The sequence below is a fragment of the Pogona vitticeps genome, chromosome 3 (assembly GCF_051106095.1).
Source record: "Pogona vitticeps strain Pit_001003342236 chromosome 3, PviZW2.1, whole genome shotgun sequence".
Lineage (NCBI taxonomy): Eukaryota > Metazoa > Chordata > Lepidosauria > Squamata > Agamidae > Pogona > Pogona vitticeps.
Window position 1 is genome coordinate 225,731,728 of NC_135785.1, and position 27,200 is coordinate 225,758,927.

Sequence of the window (27,200 nt, forward strand, 5' to 3'; positions counted from 1 at the left end):
ATGGCGGGAAAGCGGGGGAGGGGAAAGGGGAGGGAATTGTTTCTCCTTCATCTCTCTATGGTTTTGTCACTAGAGAGAATTTGAGAAGAGGTGTTTGGTGTGTGGGAAAGGCGCCTTAGCCACCACCAAGGTCCATCATTCGTCACAGACGAAAACATCGGTTGCAACAGTGTGTAGGGAGATTTTCCGGTTTCTTCCACGCAATTTTAAACCCTTTATTTTTGCGCATAACAAACACCTCAGGCGTAGCACTACCGTTCCCAGCATGCACTGGGGTTCGGCGGGGAGCGGCCGGTCACGCTCTCCGGCAGGAGGTGACCGCATCAAGATGGCGGCCAGGGCGCCAAACACGAATTTTTGAGAAGTTGGGAACGCCGAGAAGCAGCGTCAGTGCCTGTTCTTGAAAACAGCAGCAGTAGCGTCATGGACGCCTCGGCTTGTATGAAGTCGCTGCTCCTGGCGGCTTCGCAGTATCGGGCTGCGCGCACCCAGCCGAACGCAGCGCTGTTGCAGCGGAGCCTGGAGGTGAGAGGCGACTGCACGGCGGTACGGGTCGGCTCAGGACCTTTTTTCGTCCCCCTGTTCTCCGGCCCCTCGTACCGTTAGAAGCCGGTGAAGCGGGGGGAAAGGTAGTTAAAAGAAAGTTGGCACGGGTCCGAAACGCTCTTCCTTCCCCCGCCCCGCCCCGAACAGTAATTTGAGTGGCCATTCCTCTGTGGCTATTGGGGATGCTACTGTCCTTTTAGGATTCACTCATAGTCCCCCCCCCCCCAGGACAGTTTATTTCTTGATTAAGCTCTATGGTGAGTTATTCGGAAAGTAATGGGTACGGAAGAGCGATGTGCCGATAACCCCAAGTGCCCTAAACATAGCTGCCTGGCAGCAAGTCCCATTGGGCATAATGGGACCTGCTCATGAGTAGAGAAGTACTGTATGTTATGTGCCCTTGGGTCGCATCTGGCTTCCAGCGACCCTAAGAAGGTTTACAAAGTATGTGAGACTGGTTTTATGAAAGCTATTCCCTCCCCCAAGTGTTTCAATTTTAACCCTGGGTACAAAACATCCTCTAGGTAGGATATATATTTGTGACAGCCAGTTGTTATTTAGAAGTACGGTGGTAGGGAATGCAATGCTGCAGGTGTGTGTGTATATGCACACACACACACACACTAGTGCAAACACTACACATAATTGAGTCTGAGACATCTTGTTGGTTCTGTAGCCGTTTTTATTGTTTAGCTGCTTGTGATATTTTGGGGGTTTTAAGTAATAGCAACTGAAAGGTAATATTTTGTATCTATCAGGTTATTAAACTTAAAAAATATTTTAAAGGTGGCTTGTGAGTCCTTTCAAAAAGCAGAAGTGTCTTAAGAAAATTATGTTTATTATTTATATACTGTATTTAAAATATTTTATTCAGCCTTTCGTTAAAAGACATTATGTAAAATTAACAAGAATGAGTATACTCTACTGAAATGATCAAACACACACCACTCTTAAGAATAGTAAACAAAAGTAAAACCAAGATATATTCAAAGTAGTAAAGTACAAAACACATACAAAGCAGTAAAGTACAACAATAAGTTTTTTAAAAATAACCCACTCAGGCAGTCAGAGAAAGCTTGCCAGAAGAGAAAGTTTTTTGCCTGCTTGCTGAAGGACAGCAAAGATGGGGCCAGCCAGGCCTCCTGCAGGAGCGAGTTCCAGGGTTTGGGATCAGTGAAGATCCTTTCCTGTGTCCCCTTGAAACACACCTGTGAAGCTGGTGGGATCAAGTTTAACAACTCCTTTAAAGGGATACAAGGTCCTTGAGATAGTTTGGACCCAAGCCATTTAGGACTTTATACCCTGTTTCCCCAAAAATAAGACTTAACCTGAAAATAAGATTTAGTATGATTTTTCAGAATGCTCTTAATAAAAGCCCTACCACCAAAATAAGCCCTAGTTAAGTGAAACTCCACCCACCACCAGGGACTTGTTGTGCTGGGATTGATGTCTTGTCCACGCAGGCCAGTGGGATCCATACTTCCAACTCCCTCTAGTGCAAGTGCATTCCCGAAACGAGATAGAACCTGTCTGGTCCTGCAATGGAAGGGGCTTGAGGGCCGTTCGTGTTGGGGCCCTTAATGGCAACATCACCACTGCCACCACTACTCCCCCCGTCTTAGAGGGAGTCACAAGAAATCCAGGCCAGATTTCAGGATTTGGAGAGTTATTATGATGTTTCAGAAGATGACATGACTGTATTTGAATAAATGTAGATTTTTGCTTGTTTTGGGGAAAGCAAGGTAGGTGAGAACCATCACTTTGAATTGTGCTGGAAACAGTGTTATGCAACATTTATCTAAACCCTATTTTGTTTAATTCTGAATTAGTCCCACCTTGGAGAGGATGTGGAAATAGATAAATACCGTGTTTCACCGAAAATAAGACAGTGTCTTATGTTCATTTTTGTTCCAAAAAACACATTAGGGCTTATTTTCAGGGGATTGTTTTTTCATGTACAACAATCTAAAGTTATTCAAATACGGTCATGTCATCATCTTCTGGTTGCTGCACAGTGGTGGAGAGCAGGGTTTCACATAACTGGGGCTTATTTTTGGGGTAGGGCTTATATTATGAGCATCCTGAAAAATCTTACTAGGGCTTATTTTTAGGTTAGGTCTTATTTCCGGGAAAACAGGGTATTTAATAGGTAATACTGCAGATCGAGAGCCTTGGACGTAGGTGTCTATTAAAGAGCCTGTATCAGTTCATTGATACGTATTTGGTTAACATGTTGCCTAATTAATTAAAGCCATGTAAATTTCTGTCTGTAAATGAAATGTGGGGTAGAAACAGTTAGAAAAACATTTATGGGTAATTTCCTGTGGAATATCCTCTCAACTCCCTGATTCTTTCTTTGTACAGTACTTGAATATTAGAATTATTTGTGCAAATGTGATAACACTGCCACTTCTTAAGGCCCAATTGTGTGAGCAACTAGAGTCCAGGTCAGAAAATAGTTGTTATCCGTAATTAAAACTCATAATTATACTTTTATTTTTATATCAGGGTCATAATTGTATGTATGTTAATAACAGGCAGATTAGTTAAAAGAGGTTTGCCCATAACATGCCTTAACAGCCCTAATATAGCTGCCTCAGAAAAGCAGAAACACAGAATTGCTTAGCACTAATGAGCTGAATTGATCTCACTTAAAAAACTAAAAGGAAATGCTTCTTAATAGAGTAGATTTTGTCTAGAGGGGCGGGGTATAAATCTAAATAAAGTACAGTGGTGCTGTACTGTAACGTCGCTATCCGGGAACATCGCTAAACGGAACATAAAACCCCATAGGAACGCATTAAACTCAGTTTAATGCGTTCCTATGGGTAGAAAACTCACCCGTAAGTGAAGATTCCCCATCCGACTTCCATTTTCGCCACCTCAGTAAGTGAGGGCAGGGCGCGAAAACGCTGCGGTTGGCCATTTTGGAACCGCCGATCAGCTGTTCTAAAAACATCGCAATGCAATAATCGGTAAGCGAAATGCTTACCGATCATCGCAGTGCAATGTTTAGCCTATCTAAACATCGCAATGCGATCGTAAAAAAAATCGCAAAATCCGTGTCGCTATGCGGATTCGTTGTTAAACTGTGCGCTCGTTAAGCGAGGCACCACTGTAAAAGTAAAGATGCCTCGAACAGATATCAATCAAAATGTCTTGTGCAGCTATTCTGTTCTTTTGCTTTGGTGAGGTTTTGTGGAAAATGAGAAAATATAAATGGAAAGTGGTGATGTCTGGATCCCTTGTAAAATTCTTGTAAAAATATATTCTGAATGAATGACTGTTTGAGGCACGATGAATGGATAATAAAGCTCCATCTGCAAGGGACCAGTATTTGTATGGAGTTTTCAATGAAGTAAATCATTAAGAGGTTGATTATGTAATAAGTGGATTCCTAAATACTTAGAGACTTTCTGGCTCCGTCTGTTTGCTACTGTTAACTTTGTGTTAAATATATATTTCTTTTAGATTTTTGCAGGACTGAAACTTGAAAAATTATTTGCATCAAACCAGATTTTACCAAGTGAATGCTTGAATTGTTTAGTAGAACTTATTGATGATCCAAATATAAGTGTTCCGTTGACCCTGAATGTATTAAGTTTGCTGTCTCAACTAGGTGAGTCCTAAACTACTAATGCTGCTTATTCAACATCCTTCAGGGCTAAAGGGTGAATGTGGTATAGTCATGCCCCGCTTAACGATTACCCCGCTTCACGACGAATCCGCTTCACGATGATCTTTTAACGATGGTCTAAATGGGTTTTTTTCGCTTTGCGAAGATCGGTTCCCTGCTTCGGGAACCGCTTCTTCGCATTATGACGATCAAAATAGCTGATCATCGGGTTTTCAGAATGGCCACCAGGTGCTCAAAATGGCTGCCCGCTGTGCTTAGGGATGGATTCCTCGCTATACAGGCACCGAAAATGGCCGCCGTATGGAGGATCCTCGGTGGACAGTGAGTTTTTAGCCCATTGAAATGCATTAACCGGGTTTTAATGCGTTTCAATGGTTTTTTACATTTTGCTTTACGACGTTTTCGCTCTACAGTGATTTCGCTGTATTGAATTAACGTCATTAAGAGAGGCACCACTGTACATTGTACTGCTTACTGTTGGGTAAGATTTTTGTATACTTTTCCAAATTTGTTTTTAGTGTGTGTCTTTGGAATAAGAACCACTTGTAATTTTTTTAAAAATTATTGAAATACTTCTGACTGGTTCTTGAACATAGCAGTTTAGTTCTTTGAGGAATCCTAGAACTCTTGACAATGCAAAATTGTAATGGCCATTGGAAAGGCTGTGTTCTTAATATGGGGATTCTGTGTCATGTTCAGTTCAACACAGTTAAAGAACCCTCTTGTGCAAAGGTCTAGAACAGGGGTCTCAAACTCAATTTACCTGGGGGCGGCTGGAGGCAGAGTCTGGGCCACATCAGATTTTCCGCCAAGCAGAGCAAGAGCCCGAGGAAGCTGCCCAGGAGTATCCGAAGGCCGGCTGGGGCTCCGAGGAGGAGGAGGAGGGGTGCCGGAAATTACCCCCTCTGGCTCCTTCTTCACTACCACCACCACCAGCAGCTACCCCCACCATGACAGGGGAGTAAACTTTGCAAGGTGTGTCCAGGCAGCCTGCAGAGCCGAGGTGACTGAAGCAGGACAAGGAGGAGGAAGCATCGCCGGGCGCTGCAACAGCTGCTGGCCGGGCTGGTGCTGGGGGTGCCGAGAGAGAAAGAGAGCCAGAGAGCCGCTTCCTTGAAAGAGGTGGCAGTGGTGGCAGCTGCTGTTGGCGGTTTGAAGGTGCTCTTCGAGGACAGGCCGGGAGCGAGCTCCACTCTCAGGCATCACGTGGCGGCAGCTTCGGCGCTTGGGGAAAAGGGTTGGCAATGCGCCTCACTCACCGGCTCTCCCTTAAGACAGCACCTCTTGCACCCTCCATCCGGAACTGCAGCCTGCCAGCCAGCAGACAGGCGGGCTGGCTGGAAGGCTGCAGTTCCAGATGGAGGCTGCAAGAGGCGCTGTCTTGGGAGAGAGCCGGCGAGAGAGGCGAGCCTTTTTTTGACTCTTGACAGCAGAGGACACGTGGCCACTATGGGGGGCAGGCAAGGCGGGGGCTACAAACTATCATCTGGCAGACTGCAAATGGCCCCCGGGCCGCATATTTGAGACCCCTGGTCTAGAATAACTCAGGGAGTGCACCAGCATTTGGGAATGAAGCTTATACATCAGGAGTTTTAAACTCAATTTACCTGGGGGCCGCTGGAGGCAGAGTCTGCGTGAGGCTTTCAGCATCAGATTTTCCGCCAAGCGGAGCAAGAGCCCGAGGAAGCCACCCAGGAGTTTCCTTAGCCAGCAGACAGGTGGGCTGCAGTTCTGGATGGAGGGTGCAAGACGTGGTGTCTTGGGAGAGAGCCGGCGAGCGAGGCAAAGCTTTTTTAAAAACTCTTGATAGCAGAGGATGTGTGGGCACTTTGGGGGGGAGGCGAGGCGAGGGCCACAAACTATCATCTGGGGGGCCGCAAATGGCCCCTGGGCCGCATGTTTGAGACCCCTGTTATACATACACCTACATCACTATCTGCAGTTTTGTCTCTGTGTTAGCAGGCAGTGGCCTATGTAAGGCTCTGGTGTGCCTGTGGTGATATGATACCTTTATTACCCGAGAAATGGCAGAACTACATAATTGCTTTTAGATAAAACAAATTTCAGGAAAATTTTCATTATGTTTTAAGTTATTCATTAACTTGTCTAAAATCTGTGTGGTTTGAAATGCAGTAGTAAACTAAATATCTTTTTTAGTTTGCTAGATGTAGTTCTCTTATGTCCCAGCACATTTTACAAAATACACAAAAGTGGGTTCAAACATCCTGATTAAAATTTAATTAGAATGTTGGGAGGGATGTATTACTCCTCTGAATCAGTTTCTGAAATATTATCTGATTCTTTGTAAATGCAAATACAAAGATAGGTATACCTTTATAAGCCAGTAAAAAAAATCATCATACAGTTCTTGAGCGTTCATGGATAAAATACCACTTCATCAGGCCCAGTGTGAAGAACTTTTAAGTTCAAAAGTTTTTGGCAAGATGGATTTCGCCAGGCACATCTTTCTTAAATGTAAGTCAGGATCGTTTCCTGCTCTCTCTCTCTCCCCCCCCCCAGGTTTGTTTCAAAGAAAGGTCCAATGGGGAGGTGTGAGTGTCAATGGCCTATACTTCTTCGTTTGAAAAACTGGGGCTTGATATTCAATCCACATCTGCCTCAGCTGAAACCTTAAAAGAACAACCATACTACTTCCTGCACCTCTTCTGACTTACATCTAACAAAGACAGGCCTGGCAAAAATGATCTTGCCAAGAACTTTTGGATTTTAAGTTCTTCACATAGGTACTAGCCTGATGAAGTAGTGTTTTCAGCCCTCGGCGGTTGGTAAAAGGAGTACCCAGCTTGCTGGGTGCGGGGCAATGGGTAGCCTTCATAATTAACTTGCAAATTGCCCAGAGAATGCTTTAAGTGCTATGGACCAGTATATAAGCAGTATGCTTTTTTTAAATCCATGAAAGCTCATGCATTGTATGATATCTAGTGGTCTATAAAGACATCACCTATTTTTGTATTTGTATTTTATTTTGTACTGACCATAAGGTTATCCTTTATCTCAACTGATTTTTGTGTTACTCTAAAAATATTGTTTATCATGTTAATTCTATACAATTTGTATCAAATATGTTTACATTTTAGTTCTGCACAATGAAACTAGAGAAACCCTTCAGAATACTTACAATCTGTGCAGTGTTCTGGCAGGTGTGATTCTTCGAAGTTCTGTGAATTCTAGTGACCCAGTATTATTCCAGGTAAGGTAACATAACGCTTAATGCCTTCTATAATAAAAATCTTTCTTACAAAGATTACTTATTCTTTTCTGGTAATGTTTATCCACCTTTCTCCCCCTAAACACAGAATGATGGTTGTAGTACTTTCCCATTTAACATCCAAGCTTTTAAAGCTTTATTAATGGTGCTGATGCATGTCCCCTCAAACTATACTGAAAAATAAAGTTGTGATCAAAACATTGTGTTTTGAGCACAAGTTTTAATATTGTTATACACCTCTCAGAGACCATTGCTAATGGCACAGCTAAAATGTAAACTAACTAACTAACTACCCTGTTTCCCTGAAAATAAGCCCTCGTAGGATTTTTCAGGATGCTTGTAATATAAACCCTACCCCGAAAATAAGCCCCAGTTAAGAGAAACCCCGCCATCCACCATTGTGTGGCAATCAGAAGTGACATGACTGTATTTGAATAAATGTAGATTGTTGTACATGAAAAAAAAAAAAACAGTCCCTGAAAATAAGCCCTAATGTGTTTTTTAGGGCTTATTTTCGGGGAAACACACTAACTAACTAACTAACTAAATAAATAAATAAATAAATAAATAGTATTTCCCTTTGTAAAGTTTCCTGATGGATGTGTAGATGTAATTTTATTTATCAGACTTAACTGACATGTGAAGAGATTAGTAAAAACATTATTTTAAGCTGCCTTTTATTAGTACTTTACTACTTGAGATGCTCAAATTTGTTTAATTTAAAGGTAAATTTTAGCTAGAAACATGGTTTTATTCTGTTTTATTGCAAAGTACTTAGTTTCATTGATTATAATGTGATTTTAATGTGCTTTATTGTGTTGTTAACCACCCAGAGAGCACATGCACTCTATAGCTTCTCATTACCCACACAGCCAAAGACTTTGCTGGTTTTCTGAAATTCTTTGGTACACTTCAGTAGCTAACATATGTTTGCAATATGATCTTTAGTGCCTCTTCCTTTCCAGAATTCACCCTGAACACTGAACATTTCTTGCTTCCTATAGGGATAAAGTCTTTGTTGCAACACCTTTAACATCACTTTGCTTGCATGGGAAATTAACACAATGATCATATAATGCTGTGGTACTATAATCACTACATTCTTTGCTGTTTCCTTTCTTGGGGATCAGAATGTAATATTTCTAGTGTGTGAGCCATTGCTTGGTTTCCATATTTGTCAGCCTGTTCTGTATAGGATTTTGGCAAATTCAGTCTTTGTTCATTGAAATAATTCCACTGTATTAGTATCCCATCTACTCCTAGTAATCTATTTCTTCCAAATGAAAATACCATCCAAATTGTCCATAGCCCAAGAATGCAGAACCAATTACTTCTAAGGCCTAATATTGTAAGTAGTCACCCAATAATTACTTTTTACAATTTGAATGAAATCCTTTGGAAATCAGTTTGGCTGGGCAGTGATTAATTTCTTTGGTTTCAGAAATGAAAAGAGATACTAATTGGATAAAATTCATGGAAGAAATAAACATGTCAAGAAGTAATCAAAATGCCTGGAGATTATTAAAGATTTTGTGTTTTTTCTTTTTCAGTATCTGTTGTTCAAGTATAGATCTGAATCACAGTTATGTTGATAGGTGTTCCCAGAAGTCTGATTGATATTATTCTTCCTGTGCGTTATTGACCCTAATTACACATTTTGCTGCAATATTAGAGCCATTGCGTTTTTACCAATATGTTAACTCCAGAGGAAAACACTTTTATAATTTTCTGACTGAAAATCTCCTGTTTTCTGTTTCACATTCTTCATAGTGTGAATAATAAGGTTGTTATAAGTGTCAACCTCATAATGACTGTGCTTTTGGGCTTTACTAAAACTAAAACTGATGAGGCACACAGAAAGAAACAGATTGTCTAATCAATCAAGACTATCTATTCCTATCCTCCTTCCTTTTTAATTACTCATGCATGAGCTTGAGTCCTGATTTTAGTAGTTTGCCTGATAAACTGAGAAAAAATAAAATAGCTTATGATTTTAATACATTTTTGAAACAGTATAGCTTTGAATTTAAAACTAATGAAACTGGGTGTAAAGAAGTATCATCTTCACAAGTTGAGCCTCAATAAGCTATGGTGTTTTAGTTATTTAAATTACTTTTCTTATTTTTAAGAGTACCCAGCTGCTACAGAAATTGACCTACAATTCAAGAGTATTCCATACCAGTGCTAATACTGATGATTTAATCTCATTCCTTATGAATCGTATGTAAGTATTTCTTAAACTTAAAGGTTTAGCTGACTGAGGCTACAGCTGTATATTCACACTGTTCATTGGCTTGATGGCACATTATTATTATCATATTATGTAGAAATGAGTCTTTAAATCCGCATCCTTGTGCACTTCCGCAAGGATAAAGTGTGATTAAATGCAGAAAGATTTACCTCTGGGTTAGCATATCTAGGGTTGAGCTGCATCTTAGGAAATTGTTGTTAATTGCTGTCAAGTCAGAAATGAATGATAGCAACCCTAATAGGGCTTCAAAGTAAGTGAGATACATAAGGAGTGGTTTTGCCAGTTCCAAAACCTCAGTGAGCTTTCATGACTGAGCAGGGTTTTGAACCTGGGCCTCCTGAGGCCTAGTCCTTCATTGTATCCACTATACCACACTGGGTAACTCATCTTATGAAGTTATCAAGTGCTAAATAAATGCATTATTGGAGTTCTGTTTAAATGGTACCATTAATGTATGTGGTGTGTCACAGACTCCCAAGAGCACAGACCTTGCCTAGACAATGGAAGAAATAAGAAAGGAGGCAAAAATAAACAGGAGAGTGATATGCATTTGTTGTATGGGTCTTGTTGCAGTGGTATGTGAGAAATAAGAAACTGCCAAAGACTTAATGGAAAGGTTCTGTTATGATAATGAATTCTAAGGAAGGAACAGAGGTGCTCTGGCAGGTAGATGAAACAGAAGGAACAGCAAAAGAGAATGGATATCATTGTTATGTGTGTTTCACTTGAGATTTGCCCTATAGCCAAAATTCTCAGGGAAACTTATGTAGTAAAATAAAATAACCTTTGAAAAGCTAAGTGTGCTGCTTGTATACCACTCCATAGCGCTTAAAGCAGTGTCTGGCAAGTTTGCAATTTAATTGTACAGATGACACATGCCCTCCCCCCAGTGGAGGGCACAATTTTCAGACTTCGGAAGGATGGAAAGCTGAGTCAACCTTGAGTCACCTACCTGAGCCCAATGGGATCAAAATCAGGTCATGAGCAGAGGTTCACTGCAATGGTCCAGCTTAACCACAGTGCCATGAGACTTTGAAATGTGTTACAGTAAAGCAGCAGCAAAAACTGCATATTGAAAGCTGAATGTAGTTGTCAAATGTCAGAGCAACAACAAAAACAGGGGAGTCAGATCCCACACAATTCTTGTAGTTCATCATAATCTTAGAATTGCAGAGCTAGATCCTAACATCATCAAGTCCAGCCCCTGGCAAAGAGGCACAGTGGGGAATCAATCTAACCTCTGGCTCTATAGTCAGATACCTAGTTCTCTGGCTAGTACCCTGTTCTTCGCAGGCAGAGCATAAGGCTCTTCCCACAGAAACTTTGCAGCCTTCTGCAGTCTTTGTAGTTGTTGTGCAAGGTAGAGATTATCTTACTGTTTTTTTATATAGTTTATGTTTCCACAGCTAGATTCTGAGTGCCTCCTTGTACAAGCTCCAGAAGAGCTGTGTCATGTCTATATTGGAGAATTAAGTCTGAAATTCAGGGCAAGCAGATGCTAGTCTGTGTACTTTGAGGGAGTTGTTGACATATATAGTGGAAGACAACGGTTCTTAATGCATGCCTTTTTAAATTTGAATTGTTAGTGCGAAGCATCTTCTCTTTCTGAAAGCTGTTCTGTACTTCTGAAGCTCACTTAGTATTTTTTCAGCAATGTTTTTAACATGTTTTCTATCACTGACTGAAATTATGTGTTGGTGCTCTGTGCACACAGTGGGGATGATGTCATCACAAGTGGCAAATCACTTCTGATTAAGGCAGAGTGCATGCAACTTGTACACAGTGTGACAAAATCATGTGCACCTTGAAATTGCCAAAGAACTGCCTCTGACCAGTGATTATTTGCTGGTGATGGTGATGTTAATCAGTATTGTGCACACAGAGAAACACATCAGGATTTCTGCCAGCATGTCTGTACTTTAGAATGAGCTGCTCTTAGAAGTAGGAGCAAATACATACATATTTCCTTCGAATTATATTTTACTGAGTTATATACGATGATGGTTTCTCCTGATATCAGTTGATATTTTCTTCTGCAAAACAGTAAAATATTTTGCTTTCTTTGGTAATTTGTGACCTTTATTTTAGTCAATCTACAGAAGATGAGTTAACTATACCATGTCTAGGACTTATGGCAAATCTCTGTCGACACAGTCTTTCAATTCAAGCACACATCAAGTCATTGGTGAGAAACTTTATTGAAAAATTTTAATTGCAGAGAAGAATAGGGAAATTATGTGCTCTTCTGAAATTTTGGCATTTTAAATGAACAAGTAGGAGTTGATTATTTCAAGGTGGTTTTGTGTGTGGTAGCAAGAACTTCAAAGCGTGTGGAATTTGAAGAATTTGCTTGAGCACTTTCCATCCATGATTCTAGTTTTAGCATATATATCTCATTTCTGTTTTCCTTGGGTTATGTAATTTCATGTTAATGAAACATGGAGAGATTCATAAATTGCAACCCCCAAATTCTAGAGAATAGGAATTGTACTAATAGAGGGTTCTCTGAAGCAATTTTGGATATAATTTCTCTTGCTTCGGCTCTTTCAACAAACAGCTCAGACAACTGTAAGTTAGGTGGGAAGAACAGGGATTCTGTTTTCAATGCACAGCAGTGCAGCTATTTTATTCCAGAATTCCAAACCTGAGATTATTCTTCGTTAAATGGAAGAGAACACCTCTAACCAGATAGTTTCCCCCATACTTTGCAAAGTACACAGTACGGGTCAATTGTGGTATCGTAGAATAATTGAGTTGGAAGAGACCTATAAGGCAATTGAGTCCAACTCCCTGCTCAATTCAGGAATCCAGATCAAAGCAGATCTAACATATGGTTGTCCAATTTTCACTTAAATGCTGCTATACAAGAGTTGACATTGATTGGAAACTGAATACCTGTGAAGAGAACATTCTGTTTTCCTAATCGACCTGGGTTGAGTTTGGAAGCATAACAGACTAAAAAGATGGGGATATTAAGAGATGTAGGTTCAGAACCTATAGGGCCTGCTATCGCTGCCACTAGAAGATGTCATCTCTATGTTTCTATATTTTGTGAAAAATGGTTGAAAAGGCTTATAATATTCATTATTGGGCAATACAAGTAACACCAAACATAATTAAATATTTAAATAATAGTGATAACTCCATGTGCACAAAATAGCACACTATTTTATGTTTTAAACTTCAGGAGTGGGTACTCAGTCCTTTCTTAGCTATGAAGTGTGTTGTCTATGTACTTTACACTGTGGGTTGGTTTTGACCCCAGAGACTTGCAGTATATGCACCTATATATTTTATTGGAAAAGAGAAGTTGTCAGTAAGGATATGGGGGTTATTTTTTACTTGCAAAGAGTGTCACATTTTAAACCTTTCACCAGATAATTTTTTTATACATCTGAGTTTTAGTATATTTCACTGTTACACTCAGTATATGCAGCTGGTGTTAATGCTTTTGCCTAATTACACTTAAAATGTATTGATTTAAGTTGTAGTGCTGTTCTCAAATACAATTTTTCCTTCTCTCTCTTAGACTAATGTGAAAGGTTTCTATCGCACTCTGATCAGTTTCTTGGCCCACAGTAGTCTAACAGTGGTTGTATTTGCACTTTCAATATTGGCAAGCCTTACATTAAATGAAGAAGTTGGAGAAAAGGTGAGAACGTTTCTTTTTCTAAAAGAAGCTTCTACCTCACATGGTACTCTTTTAAGATAAGAATATTTGTGGCAGAATGTAGAATTACAACATGCTTTAGTAGTCTGGATCTGTTCTGTGCACAATGAGTTTTTTTACAGCCCTATTGAATTACATTTATTGCAATCATATTGCATGTTTCAGATGATTACTATGATATAAGTGGATGTGTCACAGCTGTAAAGCTTAAATGGTTGTTCAACTGTTTGTTTAGCTTTTTCATTCCAGAAACATTCATCAGACTTTCCAGTTAATATTCAACATTCTTGTGAATGGTGATGGAACACTAACAAGAAAGTATTCTGTTGATCTGCTCATGGATCTTCTAATGAATCCCAAGATTGCAGATTATCTTATGAAGTATGATTTATAAAATTAAACTTCTCTACAAATGTGGTGGGATCATCTATTTTTTAAAAAAAGCTTATATTTTTATATTGTTTACAGGTCAAACGTGCCTGCATTACTTCCCCAACCTTTCATTTAGTGCTTGATTTTATCAGTTACAGAATCTATATCCTGTATTGCTTTTCACATTTCGATTCTTTACTCCTGTACATAGGTTCTAGACTTAATATGGTGAGAGGACTGTGACTGCAGCCATATCACTCTCATTGTTTTAAAAACTGCAGCCTGGCTACAGATTGCAAACTATATATTTCTGCTGACCATCAACATTCAGATGCCAAATTGTAGGATACATGTTCTTAAAAAGTAAAGCCAGTAGACCACATGTGCCTCCCACCAAATTGTACTAATGGATCCTTCCTATTATGCTGGAATCAACAGCAAGTCTGTTATATTCAAAGGCAGCAGAAACAAGATTTTTAAATTAAATTAAAAATTAATGTAAATTAAATTAAATGTAATTAAATTAAAATTAATGTAAGTAGAGATTATGAAATATAGGGTGAAATTCTGTTGCTTAGCCTAATAAATAACAATTAGAGCAGGCCTGTTGAATCATTTTTAGAGGAGGTGACTCATCAATTCCCAACTGATTCAATGAGCAGTTTACCATGCCAAGCAACAGGATTTCATCCATAGCATATTTTTTTCTCTGTGGTGAAGTACAAAAGAGATCACACCACAGGGCTACACTACTGGCTCAGCTCAGAGATCCCTATGTTTGGCTTATCCCAAATGTTTCTCTTCACGTCGCAAGTTAAATAAATAACTGCTAAATGATATATGTTACTTAATTGAAATTATTCTATACTGTGTAAGAATTGGCTGTTTCCTTATTGGGCTTTGGAAAGAACATCCAATTCCCAAACGTTTGTACTGCAGACAGCATAACATCATGTTATTTTGCTTTTATACCATTTTACTGATTCATATTTGATACATAGACTCCAGTAGAGAGTGGCCAAGTTCAGATGGTGAAGTCTTGGCTACTGAAAATTGGTACATTAAAATATGAATAAATTACCTATGGATGCCACCTCTTTTCCTGAGCTATAATTAAGTCGGAATCGTAACTAGATTTTTGTTGTGGCCAACAAGCAATAATAAACCATGCTTTGAAGTTTTAGTTTCCTATCTTTTTCTAAAAGATAGAAATCTTTTTTCGTTTAGTTTACATGGATATGTAGGTGGTTAAATAGGGGCATCTGGCTTAAAGTATGGCACTGCGCAAAGGAAAGAATGAAGTGGCTACTTGTGCAGGCAAAATGGCTTGTTTGTATCTTTCTTAAGAGGCCAGATATGATCATCTGTACATAAATTGTATTTTCTGAGCAAATGGAATCGGCCTATTTCAATTGTCATTTGTTGAAAATAATTAGAACTCTACTTTAAAAACTTTAAAACAAAGAGTGAACAATGCTTCTTTCAGATCCCATGAAATCATTTTATTTATCTTTTGCCAAAGTAAAAGAAACCCCAACATTTACTTCTTGTATTGTATCACTTCTTGAAATAATAGGTTGAACTAAGCACTTTCCCCACCAAGTCATTCTTTATTTCTTTCAACAAAATAGGTATGAGCATTTTACATCCTGCCTCAATCAAGTGTTGAGCCTCCTTCATGGAAGGGACGCTGATTCTTCAGGAAAGGTACAGATAAACAGATTTGTGCTGGTACACCTTAACAAAATCTTAATTCCAAGTATTCCTTGGAATACTTCCAATTTAATGCCTAATCAAAGCTAATTTTTGACAACTAATCTCTGTTTTAATAGGCTCATTGAATCAGTTGCTGAATGGTAAATTAAAATATATGTAGAAACGCTTGTTTCAATGAGTCACCTCTAGCTGAGATTGGCACTTCAGTTTAGACCTCTATATGACATCTTTCTAAAAATGCCAGAACGTTGATTGCAGTATTGATGTTTGAAGGAACTGGACAATTATATTTGAGTTTCATCAAGTTGTCCTCCCACTATGATGGCGGGAATACATTTGTAAAAGTCTTAAATATTGTCACAAAAAGTATTTTGCTGTGACAATAGAAATAATGACTTCTTGCATTTTTTAGGTATTAGAATTGCTACTTGCCTTCTGTTCAGTACCAGAACTCCGCCATGTTTTATGTCAAGCAATATTAGAACCAAATATGACAAGTTGTGGAAGTACAAGACTTGCAACTCGATCTAAACCTTCAGAGCCATCTGTTGTCTTAGTACACTGGTCAAACCAACCTTTGGAAGAATCTGAAAACTGCTCAATTCTTGCCTTGGAGCTGTTTAAGGAGATATTTGAGGTATCTAATTCTTCTAGAATTGGTTGGAAATGGCTTTTCAGTCAATTAGTCCATTAGCTGAGCCAACAGGTTGTTTTCTTCCCTCTTTCCCCCAAAGAATCAATTTACCTCACTTTAAACTGCGATAGCTGTTTTTGTAGTAGATAAACCACTGCCCTTTAACCTAAAGTAATTCTAATTATCTTGATAAAACAAATAGCTAAATAGTAGTCAGTGCAAGCATTGTTTCTCTATTTTGTGGGTGATATCCTGTTGATTAGCATAGTCACAACTATGAATTAATAGAATTAATAGAATTTATTCTATTAATTCAACCCTTGAATTAATAGAATTTATGGAGGAGTTGACTCACCAAATCCTCACTGGTTTAATAGGCCTACTCTAATGGTGACTTGCTATGATAATCATTGAGACTTCAGCCTCTAAAAGTTCAAAATGTGTGTTTGACTTAAGAAAAAGTCATTTTTATTCATTGCATTGGATTATAGCTTCGTTCTGTTGTAAATTATTTCTTAAACAATTAATGGTATTTGAATTATATTACAAAGTTTTGTGTGTTTCAGGTCTGAAACATTTAGGTTAATTGTTATATGAACAACAATGACATTTTATATTGAGCTGGTGTAGGTAGCATTTAACTCCTTTTGCAAAGATAAATAAAAATGGAGGGAATAGCAAATGTTCCATAGTATTTCAAGGTGAAGGGTAACTGTCCATGGATCTAGATAGTAGGCTTGATGGAAGCAGGAGGATAACTTCTTTATTTGTTAACTTGCATGTAGTATTTCTGTTACAGGATGTTATTGATGCAGGCAGTAGTGTTGTGGCTGTGCGCTTCGTGGATCTTCTTCTACCTGTTCTTCTCGACCATCTTCACTTTTCAGATCACTTAACTGAAGATGTGTTGGCAAAAAAGAAATGTGAAAAAATGATCAGAGCTGTTGACATCTTGATAAATATCCTTGATGAAGTGTTTCTTTTTTTACCATAACATGTGTGAAATAAACTATATTAAATATATTTCATTTAAATAATATTTAAAACTGAAATCTGGCCCTAATATACATACAAACTATAGACAATTTGTTGTACTCTTCAAATACTTTTGGGTGAAATATAATTAGGCCATCCTAAGTGTAAGTGGCTCCTCCCCCTCACTCCAACACGTAAGACTAGTAAATCAGTCAGTTTGGATTCAAGAGTCCTCTATTATGAGAGACTGTGTCCTTGCCAGACTTGTTCTTTCCTGAATTTTGAGCGGATTGATTCTCTTGCTCTTCATTTTGTTACCAGTTTTCCTTCCTTCCTCCCTCCCTTATTGAAGAAGCTGATTCTCTTTTCTACCACAGCTTCAGTTTGTTTGCTAAAGATTTCAAAAGGGAGACAGAATTAGTTACAATGTCCATCTTTTTGCTTTCCAGTTTTTCACTGCAATTCATATTTGGAGAGTAGGGCCTTGTATTACTAGAACAGAGTTGACTGTGACACCTAAGGTAGAGGACAACCCAAGGGTGTTAGGAAATTGCCTGACATTGGTTGCCAGAGCAACTGCAGAGCAGATGAAGCAAGGGTTTGATCCTGTTCCAAAAGAGGAGGCCAATTTGAGCAGAAGCTATCTGCCATCTGGCAGGCCCATTAGAACCAAGGCAGATCTAACATGCAGATTCTGGAAGGAATGACAAAAGAAATAAATGCCGCAGAGACAGGCTCCATACCTTCCTCTCTGAGCTACATCCATTTCCCTGAATTCTTATGATTGACCAGAAAGCCATAGGATGTTGCGTGTTTAGGTGCACTGTTTGGTATTGGGGTGGCAGACAAGAGACCCGATTATAAACTGATCAAATTTACTAATGTGGCTGCTATAATGCTTTTCAGAAGGACACAGCAGCTGAGTAATGCCAAAGTCAGGATTTGTGACTTTACCAGTGACTCTTTTTTAGCAGAATATTCAGATGGATCAGGTTTATATTGTATGTAAAAACAATTCTCCTAGGGCTGTTCCAGATAGCAGAGAAGTTCTTCCTCCCTTTCTCTAGGTGTGGAACTAGTGAAGAGAAATGTCCACATGTTGCTTTTCAGAGTCATTTCTCTGGAAATCTCTTCTCCACTAAGAAAATCTTGAAATCCTTTTTTAAAACACACCAAAAAACCCCTAAAACAATCATTTTTAAAAATTTTATTCCTGCTAGGGGATTTGAGATTTTTGGGAAGGATAGTTTTTGTACTTAACTAAAAACTTCTGTTTGTGTAACTCCTCTCTGAAAACCATCTTGAACTCTATAGTTTTATGAGGGGGAAATCCTATTGGGGTTTATACTCGGGAACCCTTTTTAAGATGTTTCCTCTTGAACTTGGAGAAATGTAATTGACATTTTTGGACTAGGAATATTCTGCACATGTAACAAATAAAACTATCAGATACTTTTCAGATAATAAATGCTCAATCTGAAAGAACTCTTTGTTATCTGTATATTGCCATTTGAATTATTTTTGAAAAATTGTCCTTTTTAGTATATTCTGGGTTTTTGAAAAGTGGCTACAAAATAGCTTTCTTTATTGATGACCTATTATAAATGTGCTTGGAATTTCCAAGTTTTCAGCATGTTGTGGTTCAATACATATCTTTTCCTGATAAGTAAGATCTTGCCTTCTATCTTTAAAGAGTTTTAATCATTCCCATAGGCTAGCATAGGTTTATTTGTGAACTCATTCATAATCTGAACTATATTTATTTTATTTATTTACAATATTTTTAATCCGTTTTTCTCCACAGAAGAACCTAAGGTGTCTTACCTTATCATTATCATTAAAAAAGATAACTGATAACAATATATTATTCAGTTTAAAAATGTATTAAAAACATTAAATAAAAGCATTATTCAAAGAGATGAAAAGCAACAAAATAAATTGGGCTTCATCCTTAACAGAACAATACTGCTTTGTACTGATGATGTTCTAAAAACACATGTCACCAAAGTTCTGACAGCTAGCAAATGTACATCTCTGATAGAAAACCTATTTACATGCAGTGGGATTGATTCTGGCTTTGGAGTAAAAGTAATGGACTCTGAATTGAGGTAAGCAGAAATCAAAACACACAGACAAACCTTGGAAAACATGGTTTTCAGTTGTCTTTAATTCAGATATTTGAACTACAGTATTTGAATTGTTTGTTGATTTAAATTCTTCTATTGTCTGAAACTTGCCCTAAGGTATTTTGAGGTAAGATGCTCTATAAACACTTTAATAACTAAATACATTTGTATGTTTGAATGTGAATAGAAGCTTTCATGTTTCCTATTTTACCTTGGTTTCTGGTCATACTGAGGCTTCTGCCTATCAAGTCCCATTCAGACCAGCCTGCTTACATGGGAAAGGGCTTTTGTGCTGTGGCTAGAATTTATATCCCAGTGCTTGCTACACACATTGCTATTATATGTTCAGGCTTAATGTCGGTATAGGTCTATTGACAGTTATAAAACGGCCCCCAAAAGCACCTAGAGAGACAAAATTTGCAGGGAACTTTCCCCTGACTCTCTTCTACAGTCACACTTTTGTTGAAGTTTCAGTTTTTGATATCCAAGTTGTACACCCTCAAGGAGGGCCTGACCCCAGGAAAATTCCCTCACAGGAGGGCCTGCCCCCAGGAAAGTTCCCTCCCAGGCACCTAGAAACGCCAAAATCATCAATAAGTGTCCCATGACTCTCCTCTACAAACCCTCCAAGTTTGGTGAAGATTGGGTTTCAAACATCCAAGTTATAAATCCACAAAGTGCCCACCCCTGGAAAGTGCCATTTAGCAACTGGCTTGGGGCCATTTAGCAACTGGCCATTCTTCACCAAACTTAGAGGGTTTGTAGAGGAGAGTCATGGGAAGCTTCTCTGTAATTTGGGTGTATAACTTGGACATCTGAAACCCTATCTTCACTGAACATGGAGGGATTGTAGAGGAGAGTCATTGGAAGGTTCTCTGCAATCTTGGTCTCTAGGTGCCAGGGTGTGTGTGTTTTATAGCCAAATGAATGGATGAATCAAAAACTACTAAAAGTTAATTGAGTCGTATATGCATTGATTTGTACAAACATGAATCAACAGATTGGCCATTTTTGAATGAATTTGGTGATTTATTTTTTAATTCATGCCCATCTGTAAATGTTAGCTTTTTTCTTGTCCCTGAAGGTAATTCAGCTTAAACGAAAGAGGCAGAGTTGCAATTTTTTGTTCCAAATGCTGAAGCAAAGAGCTTTGGAAAATACAAACTGGCATTCCAGTGATAGAATTACTTAGTTATGTGCCGATAAGTTGACTCCTATTTATGGTGACCTTTTCAAGGTTTTCTAGGTATAGAACAATGATAGTTTACCATCATTGTTTTATGGGAGTGCTGTGGGCCTATGCAACCTGCCCAGGCTACACAGGCTGGCTGTTTTCCTGGGATACATAGTGAGAAGTCGAACCTCTAACTCTGCAGCCATATACCTATCTCACTGAGCTATCCCTCCAATGTAGAATTATTTAGTTTATTAATTTAATAGTTAATTTCCATTTAAAATGCATTAAAATATTTAAAGTTACATGTTAGCAGACCCAATGAATTTTTGTTTTGATATTATTTTGTTATATGTTGACTTTACTTATAACCCATTTTTAGAAGGATTTGTATCCATATATGCAGAACAATAAAAATGACAAATACACAAATAATTCAAAATGTACTTGTTAGGATAAAACAGAATAATCGGTTTCAGTATTTATTAGGGAGCTACTGGCCAATGATATTTGCCTCTTGGCAGATTGAAAACAAAAATACACTTAAACGAATTTCTTCATGTAGAGAGTTCCAAAGCATGGACGCCACAACAAAAACATGAAATTTGGGAACAGATTTTTGCATATACTAATATTGTTGTCATTTATTCCTACGTTGGTAAGGAATAAATAGCATGGTTGTAGTTGTCTGACTCTGTCTGCATTCAGAGAACAAAGTTAGGGGAATTCAACCTTTTCTTAATAACTGTTGCAATAATGTTCCCCAAATTCATTGAGAAGTAGGAGACGTTGAAGCTTGATTACCTAAATGGTGGTTGTTCCATGTACCCAAATCTGTTATCTACAACTTTGATATTTTGTTCTCAATAACATAAAACTCATATTTTAGCAAAAAATCAATCATGTGTTTTTCCATTTTTAAAATGAAACTGACTTTTTTTCAGAGTTACAGTTAGAATTATGCAGTGTTAGAAGTTTCAGTATGTGTACACTAACCATAAAAATTTTTTTTTTGGTCTCTTCCTTTTTTTAGCAAACTTGCTGCTGATCTGATCTTAAAAACACTGGATCTCATGAGCAAGCTAAAGCAGCTTGTTTCTAACATGGAAGTTAGTTTTTACAAGATTCTTCAAGTAAGATTTTTGTGTGCATATTTATTAGTTTATATCGCAGTTAAAGGAGGACGTCCTGAAACCATTCATTTCTGTAATGGTTCTTCATAAAATTTTAAAAACATACAACTTCTATTTAGTCATACCTAAGAAACAAACTTTGTAATATGGGATGCATTTGCTAAGCTGTGATTTAGTTTAGTTGTGATTTGTGACTTCAGCAATGAGGTGTCTTGCAGACAACCAAACTACACTTCTTATCCCTATTTCTGGTCTCCTTTTTTCCTCCCCTTTTTGACAGTTCCTTTTGTCAACATAGATAGCTGAGGCAAAGCTTTGGTTCTAGGTTGGAATATAAAAGCAAGCTGGGGCTTGCAAAATCGGGCTTCTTTAAACCATCAGTAACCATGCCTTCTAATCACAGTTTCTAACTGACTAACAAGCCTTGCTTTGTGGTGATGGGTGCAAATACAAGCATAAACCAGAATTCAGTAAACTACAACCTTGATTGAAGTTTGAGAACAAGTGCAGTGGCTTGCATTCAAAGGTGCTTTGTCTGAAGGGAGAGGCATCCAGCTCCTAAATACAGCTAATTCTCCCATTCTGTTGATGCTTCACTTACCTAATACCATTTCACAGACTCCTTCAGATGCCTTTTTATAAAAGGCAGTGGGAGGAAAGAGATCAGAAACGTTGCTGTCCATGCCAGCTTCTCTGACTCCAATGCAATTCTACCCTACCTTTATGTTTTTAAAATTACATGTTATTAAAGATTGTTGTTCATAGTGTAGGTATAAAGGTGTACAGGGATGCTGTCTCATTCTTAATTCATGTGGGATATAGCAGATCTTATATCTATCTCATGCAGATGCTTCATCTCAAAATCAAGTAATTTTTTAAAATGGCAAAATAGAATATACTGTGACATTTCATTTGCTAAAGTTTTTGATTGTGTTCGGTTTACATACTTCAGTTTCATAAGAGAAAGTTACAGGAAATATAAAGGGAATATTTATTAGTTCATGCATGTGTTGCTTAACATCTTTAAAGATTGCTTGTTTAAACTGACAGATATTTTATGTCTAGGATCACCGTTTGGTTACACCTTTGGCATTTGCTTTAACATCGGACCACAGAGAGCAAGTCCAAGCAGGACTCAGAATACTATTTGAAGCAGCACCATTGCCAGATTTTCCTGCCATAATGTGAGTTTTCTATGGATATTTCTAAATTGGCTTCCGAGTTAATGTTTTTAATTCTTTGGGGGGGGGCAATATTTTTCTACAATATCCATAAGAATACAACATATAATTTATTTACAGTTCCTACCTGTTGATTTTTTCTTTTGTATATGTTTCTGCTTTTCATATAGGCTTGGTGAAAGCATTGCAGCCAATAACTCTTACAGACAACAGGAGGCAGAGCATGTTCCTAAAAGAAGCAACATACAGACATCCATGACCTGTGTTAACCCAATGAAATGCACTGTTGTTATTCCGCCAAATGATGACATTGAAACCCACAACATTCAGGACTTAATACAGAAACTCCAATCCAGCCTGGAGGTTAATCAATTTAACATACGTCCTTTTGAATATAACCACCTTTTCCTAATCTTTATAAAATTCAGTAGTCTGTTCTAGTCCTGTACTTTTTAGACTTTAAGGGTCACCGCTTGTCAGTTTGTATAGACAGCACTGCATAAAGTGATAGAAGTGATAGAGACAGTGTGAAGACAACTACTAGAAAGAGTGAGGTAATTCAGAATGGTACTTGAATCTACACTAACTAGAGATACGATGAAAGCCCTCTGAAATCAGTGAGATGTATTTACAAGTAGTTGAAGTACACTTTAGAATATTATGGCCCAAATCCAACTCTTTGTGCCTGTTAGAGCAGATCAGCAAATCCATGGGATTTACATATGTGTTGATTTGTCATTCAGCAGTAGAGTCAATGGACTTCTCTATTTGGGACTACCAACTGGGTTTAAACTAACCATTCCTAATTAGTTCCTTGAAGTTAATATGTTTTGTCATTGGAAAGATAAGTATGCAAGATTAATAATAGATACCGGTGTGGTGTGGTGGATAGATTTAGGGAGTAGGAGGCTTGGGTTCAAATTCCTGTTTAGCCATGGAAGCGGACTAGGGGAGTGGAACTGGTAAAAAAAAACATTGCTCAAATCTCTCACCTACCTTGAAAGCCCTATTTGGGTCTCTATAAGTTTGTTCTGATCAGATAACACATAACAATAAATAAATGTTAAATACTTTGTTCTGTTTGAAGTGGAACTCATTATTTTAAACATGGCAATTTGTTTTAGGAAGTGTCAGTATAATTATATGGATTCCATTAATGCCTTTAATGAACATTATTGTGTTATTTGTTAATGTAAGAAGACTAACAAATGTTTGGCATTTGCCAACACTTGTATCATTACCCTTCTTATGCCTTGCATATTGTAGCTCATGCTGTCAACATTTCCTGCAGATGAAGGAAGCAATCACAGATGTAAGAGTATCTGAAATAATGGATGTGTATGAGCAGAAACTAACTGCATTAGCAGTAAGTACTGTTTGTTACAAATCTGTATGTTTGTTTTATATACATATGCTGCTTATGCCTCAATGTCAAAGTGTAATTTCTGTTTTATTGGCAGTCTAAAGAAACTAGATTACAAGACCTTCTGGAAGCAAAGGCATTAGCTCTTGCTCAAGCTGATAGACTTATTGCCCAATATCGTTGCCAAAGAGCTCAAGCTGAATCAGAGGTGGGTAAAATCGAAATTTTGACATGAGAATTATGTTACAAGTTTACGCCAACCACTGCAAATCCATTTATAACAATATGTATTATTGTTAGAAATGAACATGGCAAAATTTTTGTTTTCGGTTCTTTCAGGGTGCCTCTTTCATTTTCATGTTTTTTTCTACACTGGTCCTTTAGTTTAATACAAAAAGGACTGTCTCTTTTGGCTCAGTTTGTTCAGGTTTTTTCCTTTCATGTTTTGTGGTGCTAGTCCAAAAAAGCCTTAAAGAATCCAGAAAAATTATCCAGAAAAGGAGAGGAAAGGTAACAAAGAATCTGTCTACTCCAACAGAAGGTAACAGTACAACCAGCAACAGTAACTACTAAACAAAAGTATTTAATTTTAACATAATAAATACACAGTAAATTCATCAAATAACATTTTTAAAAACAAATCAAAAATAGAAAGTGTGCACACAGCCACACGTGGGGATATCAAAATAAACGTGTACACACACAGCCCCCTCTCTTCAAATCCCCCCAAATGGACCAAGCAAATAATGGCAAAAATGCAATCAAATCTCCTTAAATCAAAGCCAGCAGAACATGGGCAGATATCTCTCCCCACTGCCATTTGATGCTTTCTTTAGCAAAATTTATCCAAGAAAGGAAAGGGTGAAATACAGGAAGAAATCACCAGACAATTTTGGGTGGGGTGGGGATTAAAAAAAATTCCAGGGAGACACACTGGCATAGGCAGTCTGTTTGCCAGCAGAAACAAAAGTATTCCAAAGTATAGGGGGGAAAATCACCCCAGAAATCTAGGAGAAAAAGAAAGAATCCAAGAGAGGCACAGGCAGGCAGGGCAGCAAAAGTGAAGTGGGAGAGTGCCAGAACCTTGGGCACAAACAAGGAATAAAGAAAACGCAGAGTACTCCTATTGGGTTCCAACCAATCCAGGCCCTTTTGTAGCTTCAGAATTCGTGCTCCCCATAGATACCTGATTGGCTACTACCAGCAGTCCTCATGACTCTATTTGATGAAATATTTCCCAGGCAATCTGACTAAGAAAGGAAGGAAGGAAGATTAGATAAAAGAGTGAAACGTGAAAGGATATGTTTCAGTAATATAAATCATTCATGTTTTAGAGGCTCTCTTTTGGGATTAAACAGCAACGACAAAAAATTAAAATGAGGAGGGAGTATTTCCCTTTGTTAAAAATGCAAGTTCCATCCCTAGTTATTATTTCTTTAATTAGGCACAATTTTTCAGAGAGCAAATCTTTGCCCAATGATTCTTATTATTGAAACTGATTTGCAATCAGGATGCTTGGAGTTTCTAAAGCCTGCACTGCTTTAGAAACTTCCATTGCTTTGAAAAACAGACCTCTGCCCTGTAGAAGTTGCTAGTGTAATATTTGGAATTGTCATAAACTAAAAATGGGATCCTTAGACATGTCTACAGTTTCTTGCACAACCCCATTATCGGAATGGTCCTAAATCTCCAGGGTAAAGTTGAAGAGCATATAGGGTAGAATCGGGTCTGTCAGCAGGGTCCATCTCACTGGTGGATGGATGCCATTAGAGACAACACTTTTCTGCATATTGTGAAATGGAGTGGACTAACTTTCACATCTTTCCAAAAGGCTAGGACACTTGCTTCAATGCTGAAAGATGCAGAGCGGAAGAATGAAGATCTTAAGGCATTGTTGAATGCACAGCAGGTAGAATCTGAACGAGCACAAAGTGATATGCAACAACTCTTTCAACACAATAGGAAACTGGAGACAATTGCAGAAGAGCACACTGATCTTATACAAAAGTAAGATGTTGCACCACCCTGCAAGATATTTAAGGAAATAGATTTGTGAAAAATATCCCCCTGCACAAGAAAGCAAATAATAAAAACCCTTCTCATTTGTACTTAGAACAGATTGGGCAAGTGTGCATAGAGAGAAGCATGGATAGATTTGATTTTCACTTACTTGCACAATTTGCGTTTGTGCATAGTGTAAGGACAACTGCTGGATGCCAAGCCATTGTGTCTACGGTTAGGTAGAGCCTGGGAGTAAGCATCCACATGAAGTCTGGATCAGTCTGACTGGTACGTGATCAGTTTTTAGTGGAGAATTTTGTCACTGCATATGATCACCACCTCCTGATGTCAGACTTCCTGAACTGATAGCCAGGTTTCAATACAATACATCAGTTTCTGTGTAATCCACAACATGGAAAAGTTTGCTGAGCACCAGTTTATTAGAAGCGAGTCTGCTGTTCCCAGTCTAATCATTTAAGGCTTACAGGAGTACCTCGGTTTATGAATTTAATGCGTTCTCTGGGATGTTACGTAATGCAAAAAATTTGTAAACCGAAACGCAGGTTGCCATAGGAAAGGGAGCGGCACTATAAACCTCCAGGCACAATGCATCCTGGGGAAACTTGCTTCGTACTGCCAAAAACAAAATCGTAAACAGGCGTTATTTTCAATGGATTTCTGTTCCAGTTAACATTAGAACCAAGGCATTTGTAAACCGAGGTACTACTGTATTCTGAGGAAAGTTGCACTTGAGCCGTGACACACAGACATCTGCAGAGACTTCCATAAAAAAACCCAGTAAGGTTCTAAAAGAAGAACATCAATGTGTGATCAAAATACTGCATTATGGAAATTGACTCAGCATTAGCTCTATTTACTAAGAATACTTTAATCTTTTTTCCCTTTTTTTATTATATAAATCCAACCATATTGATTTAACATTGTGTCACCAGGGTACAACTTATAATCATTTGTAAAACAACTGCTACACACATTACCCTCCTAATCTATACAACATCCTTCTAACCATTGATAGAATAAGTCCCATGTTTGATAATATTTTGTATCTTCTTTTCCTTTGATTTTCAGTGTTAGTCTGTCCATTTTGGCGCAATCCAATATCTTTTTAATTATTTCTTGATCTGTAGGTGTTCCTTCATTTTTCCAGTACTGTGCATAAATAATCCTCGCC

The 27,200-nt window shown here is 38.1% G+C and overlaps 1 protein-coding gene and 1 long non-coding RNA gene across 2 annotated transcripts in view; one reads left to right on the forward strand and one right to left on the reverse strand.

The window, feature by feature from the left end:
* Positions 1–316: 316 nt before the first annotated feature.
* The window catches only part of CIP2A (cellular inhibitor of PP2A), a 33,674-nt gene continuing 6,790 nt past the window's right edge, over positions 317–27,200 (forward strand). The window contains exons 1-17 of the mRNA XM_020806379.3: positions 317–525; positions 4,018–4,165; positions 7,282–7,394; positions 9,542–9,636; positions 11,752–11,848; positions 13,193–13,315; positions 13,569–13,714; positions 15,337–15,412; positions 15,834–16,058; positions 16,855–17,014; positions 18,997–19,138; positions 21,364–21,463; positions 22,529–22,647; positions 22,815–23,007; positions 23,936–24,010; positions 24,105–24,215; positions 25,839–26,014. Coding sequence (XP_020662038.3) covers positions 424–525; positions 4,018–4,165; positions 7,282–7,394; positions 9,542–9,636; positions 11,752–11,848; positions 13,193–13,315; positions 13,569–13,714; positions 15,337–15,412; positions 15,834–16,058; positions 16,855–17,014; positions 18,997–19,138; positions 21,364–21,463; positions 22,529–22,647; positions 22,815–23,007; positions 23,936–24,010; positions 24,105–24,215; positions 25,839–26,014 — 2,201 coding nt within the window. The 5' untranslated portion in view covers positions 317–423. The remainder of the gene's footprint in view (positions 526–4,017; positions 4,166–7,281; positions 7,395–9,541; positions 9,637–11,751; positions 11,849–13,192; positions 13,316–13,568; positions 13,715–15,336; positions 15,413–15,833; positions 16,059–16,854; positions 17,015–18,996; positions 19,139–21,363; positions 21,464–22,528; positions 22,648–22,814; positions 23,008–23,935; positions 24,011–24,104; positions 24,216–25,838; positions 26,015–27,200) is intronic.
* On the reverse strand, positions 15,186–22,873 carry LOC144588007 (uncharacterized). Its single transcript, XR_013543305.1, has 2 exons — positions 22,772–22,873; positions 15,186–16,951 (listed from the first exon to the last, which is right to left on the reverse strand). It is a non-coding gene; the product is annotated as an uncharacterized LOC144588007 (long non-coding RNA).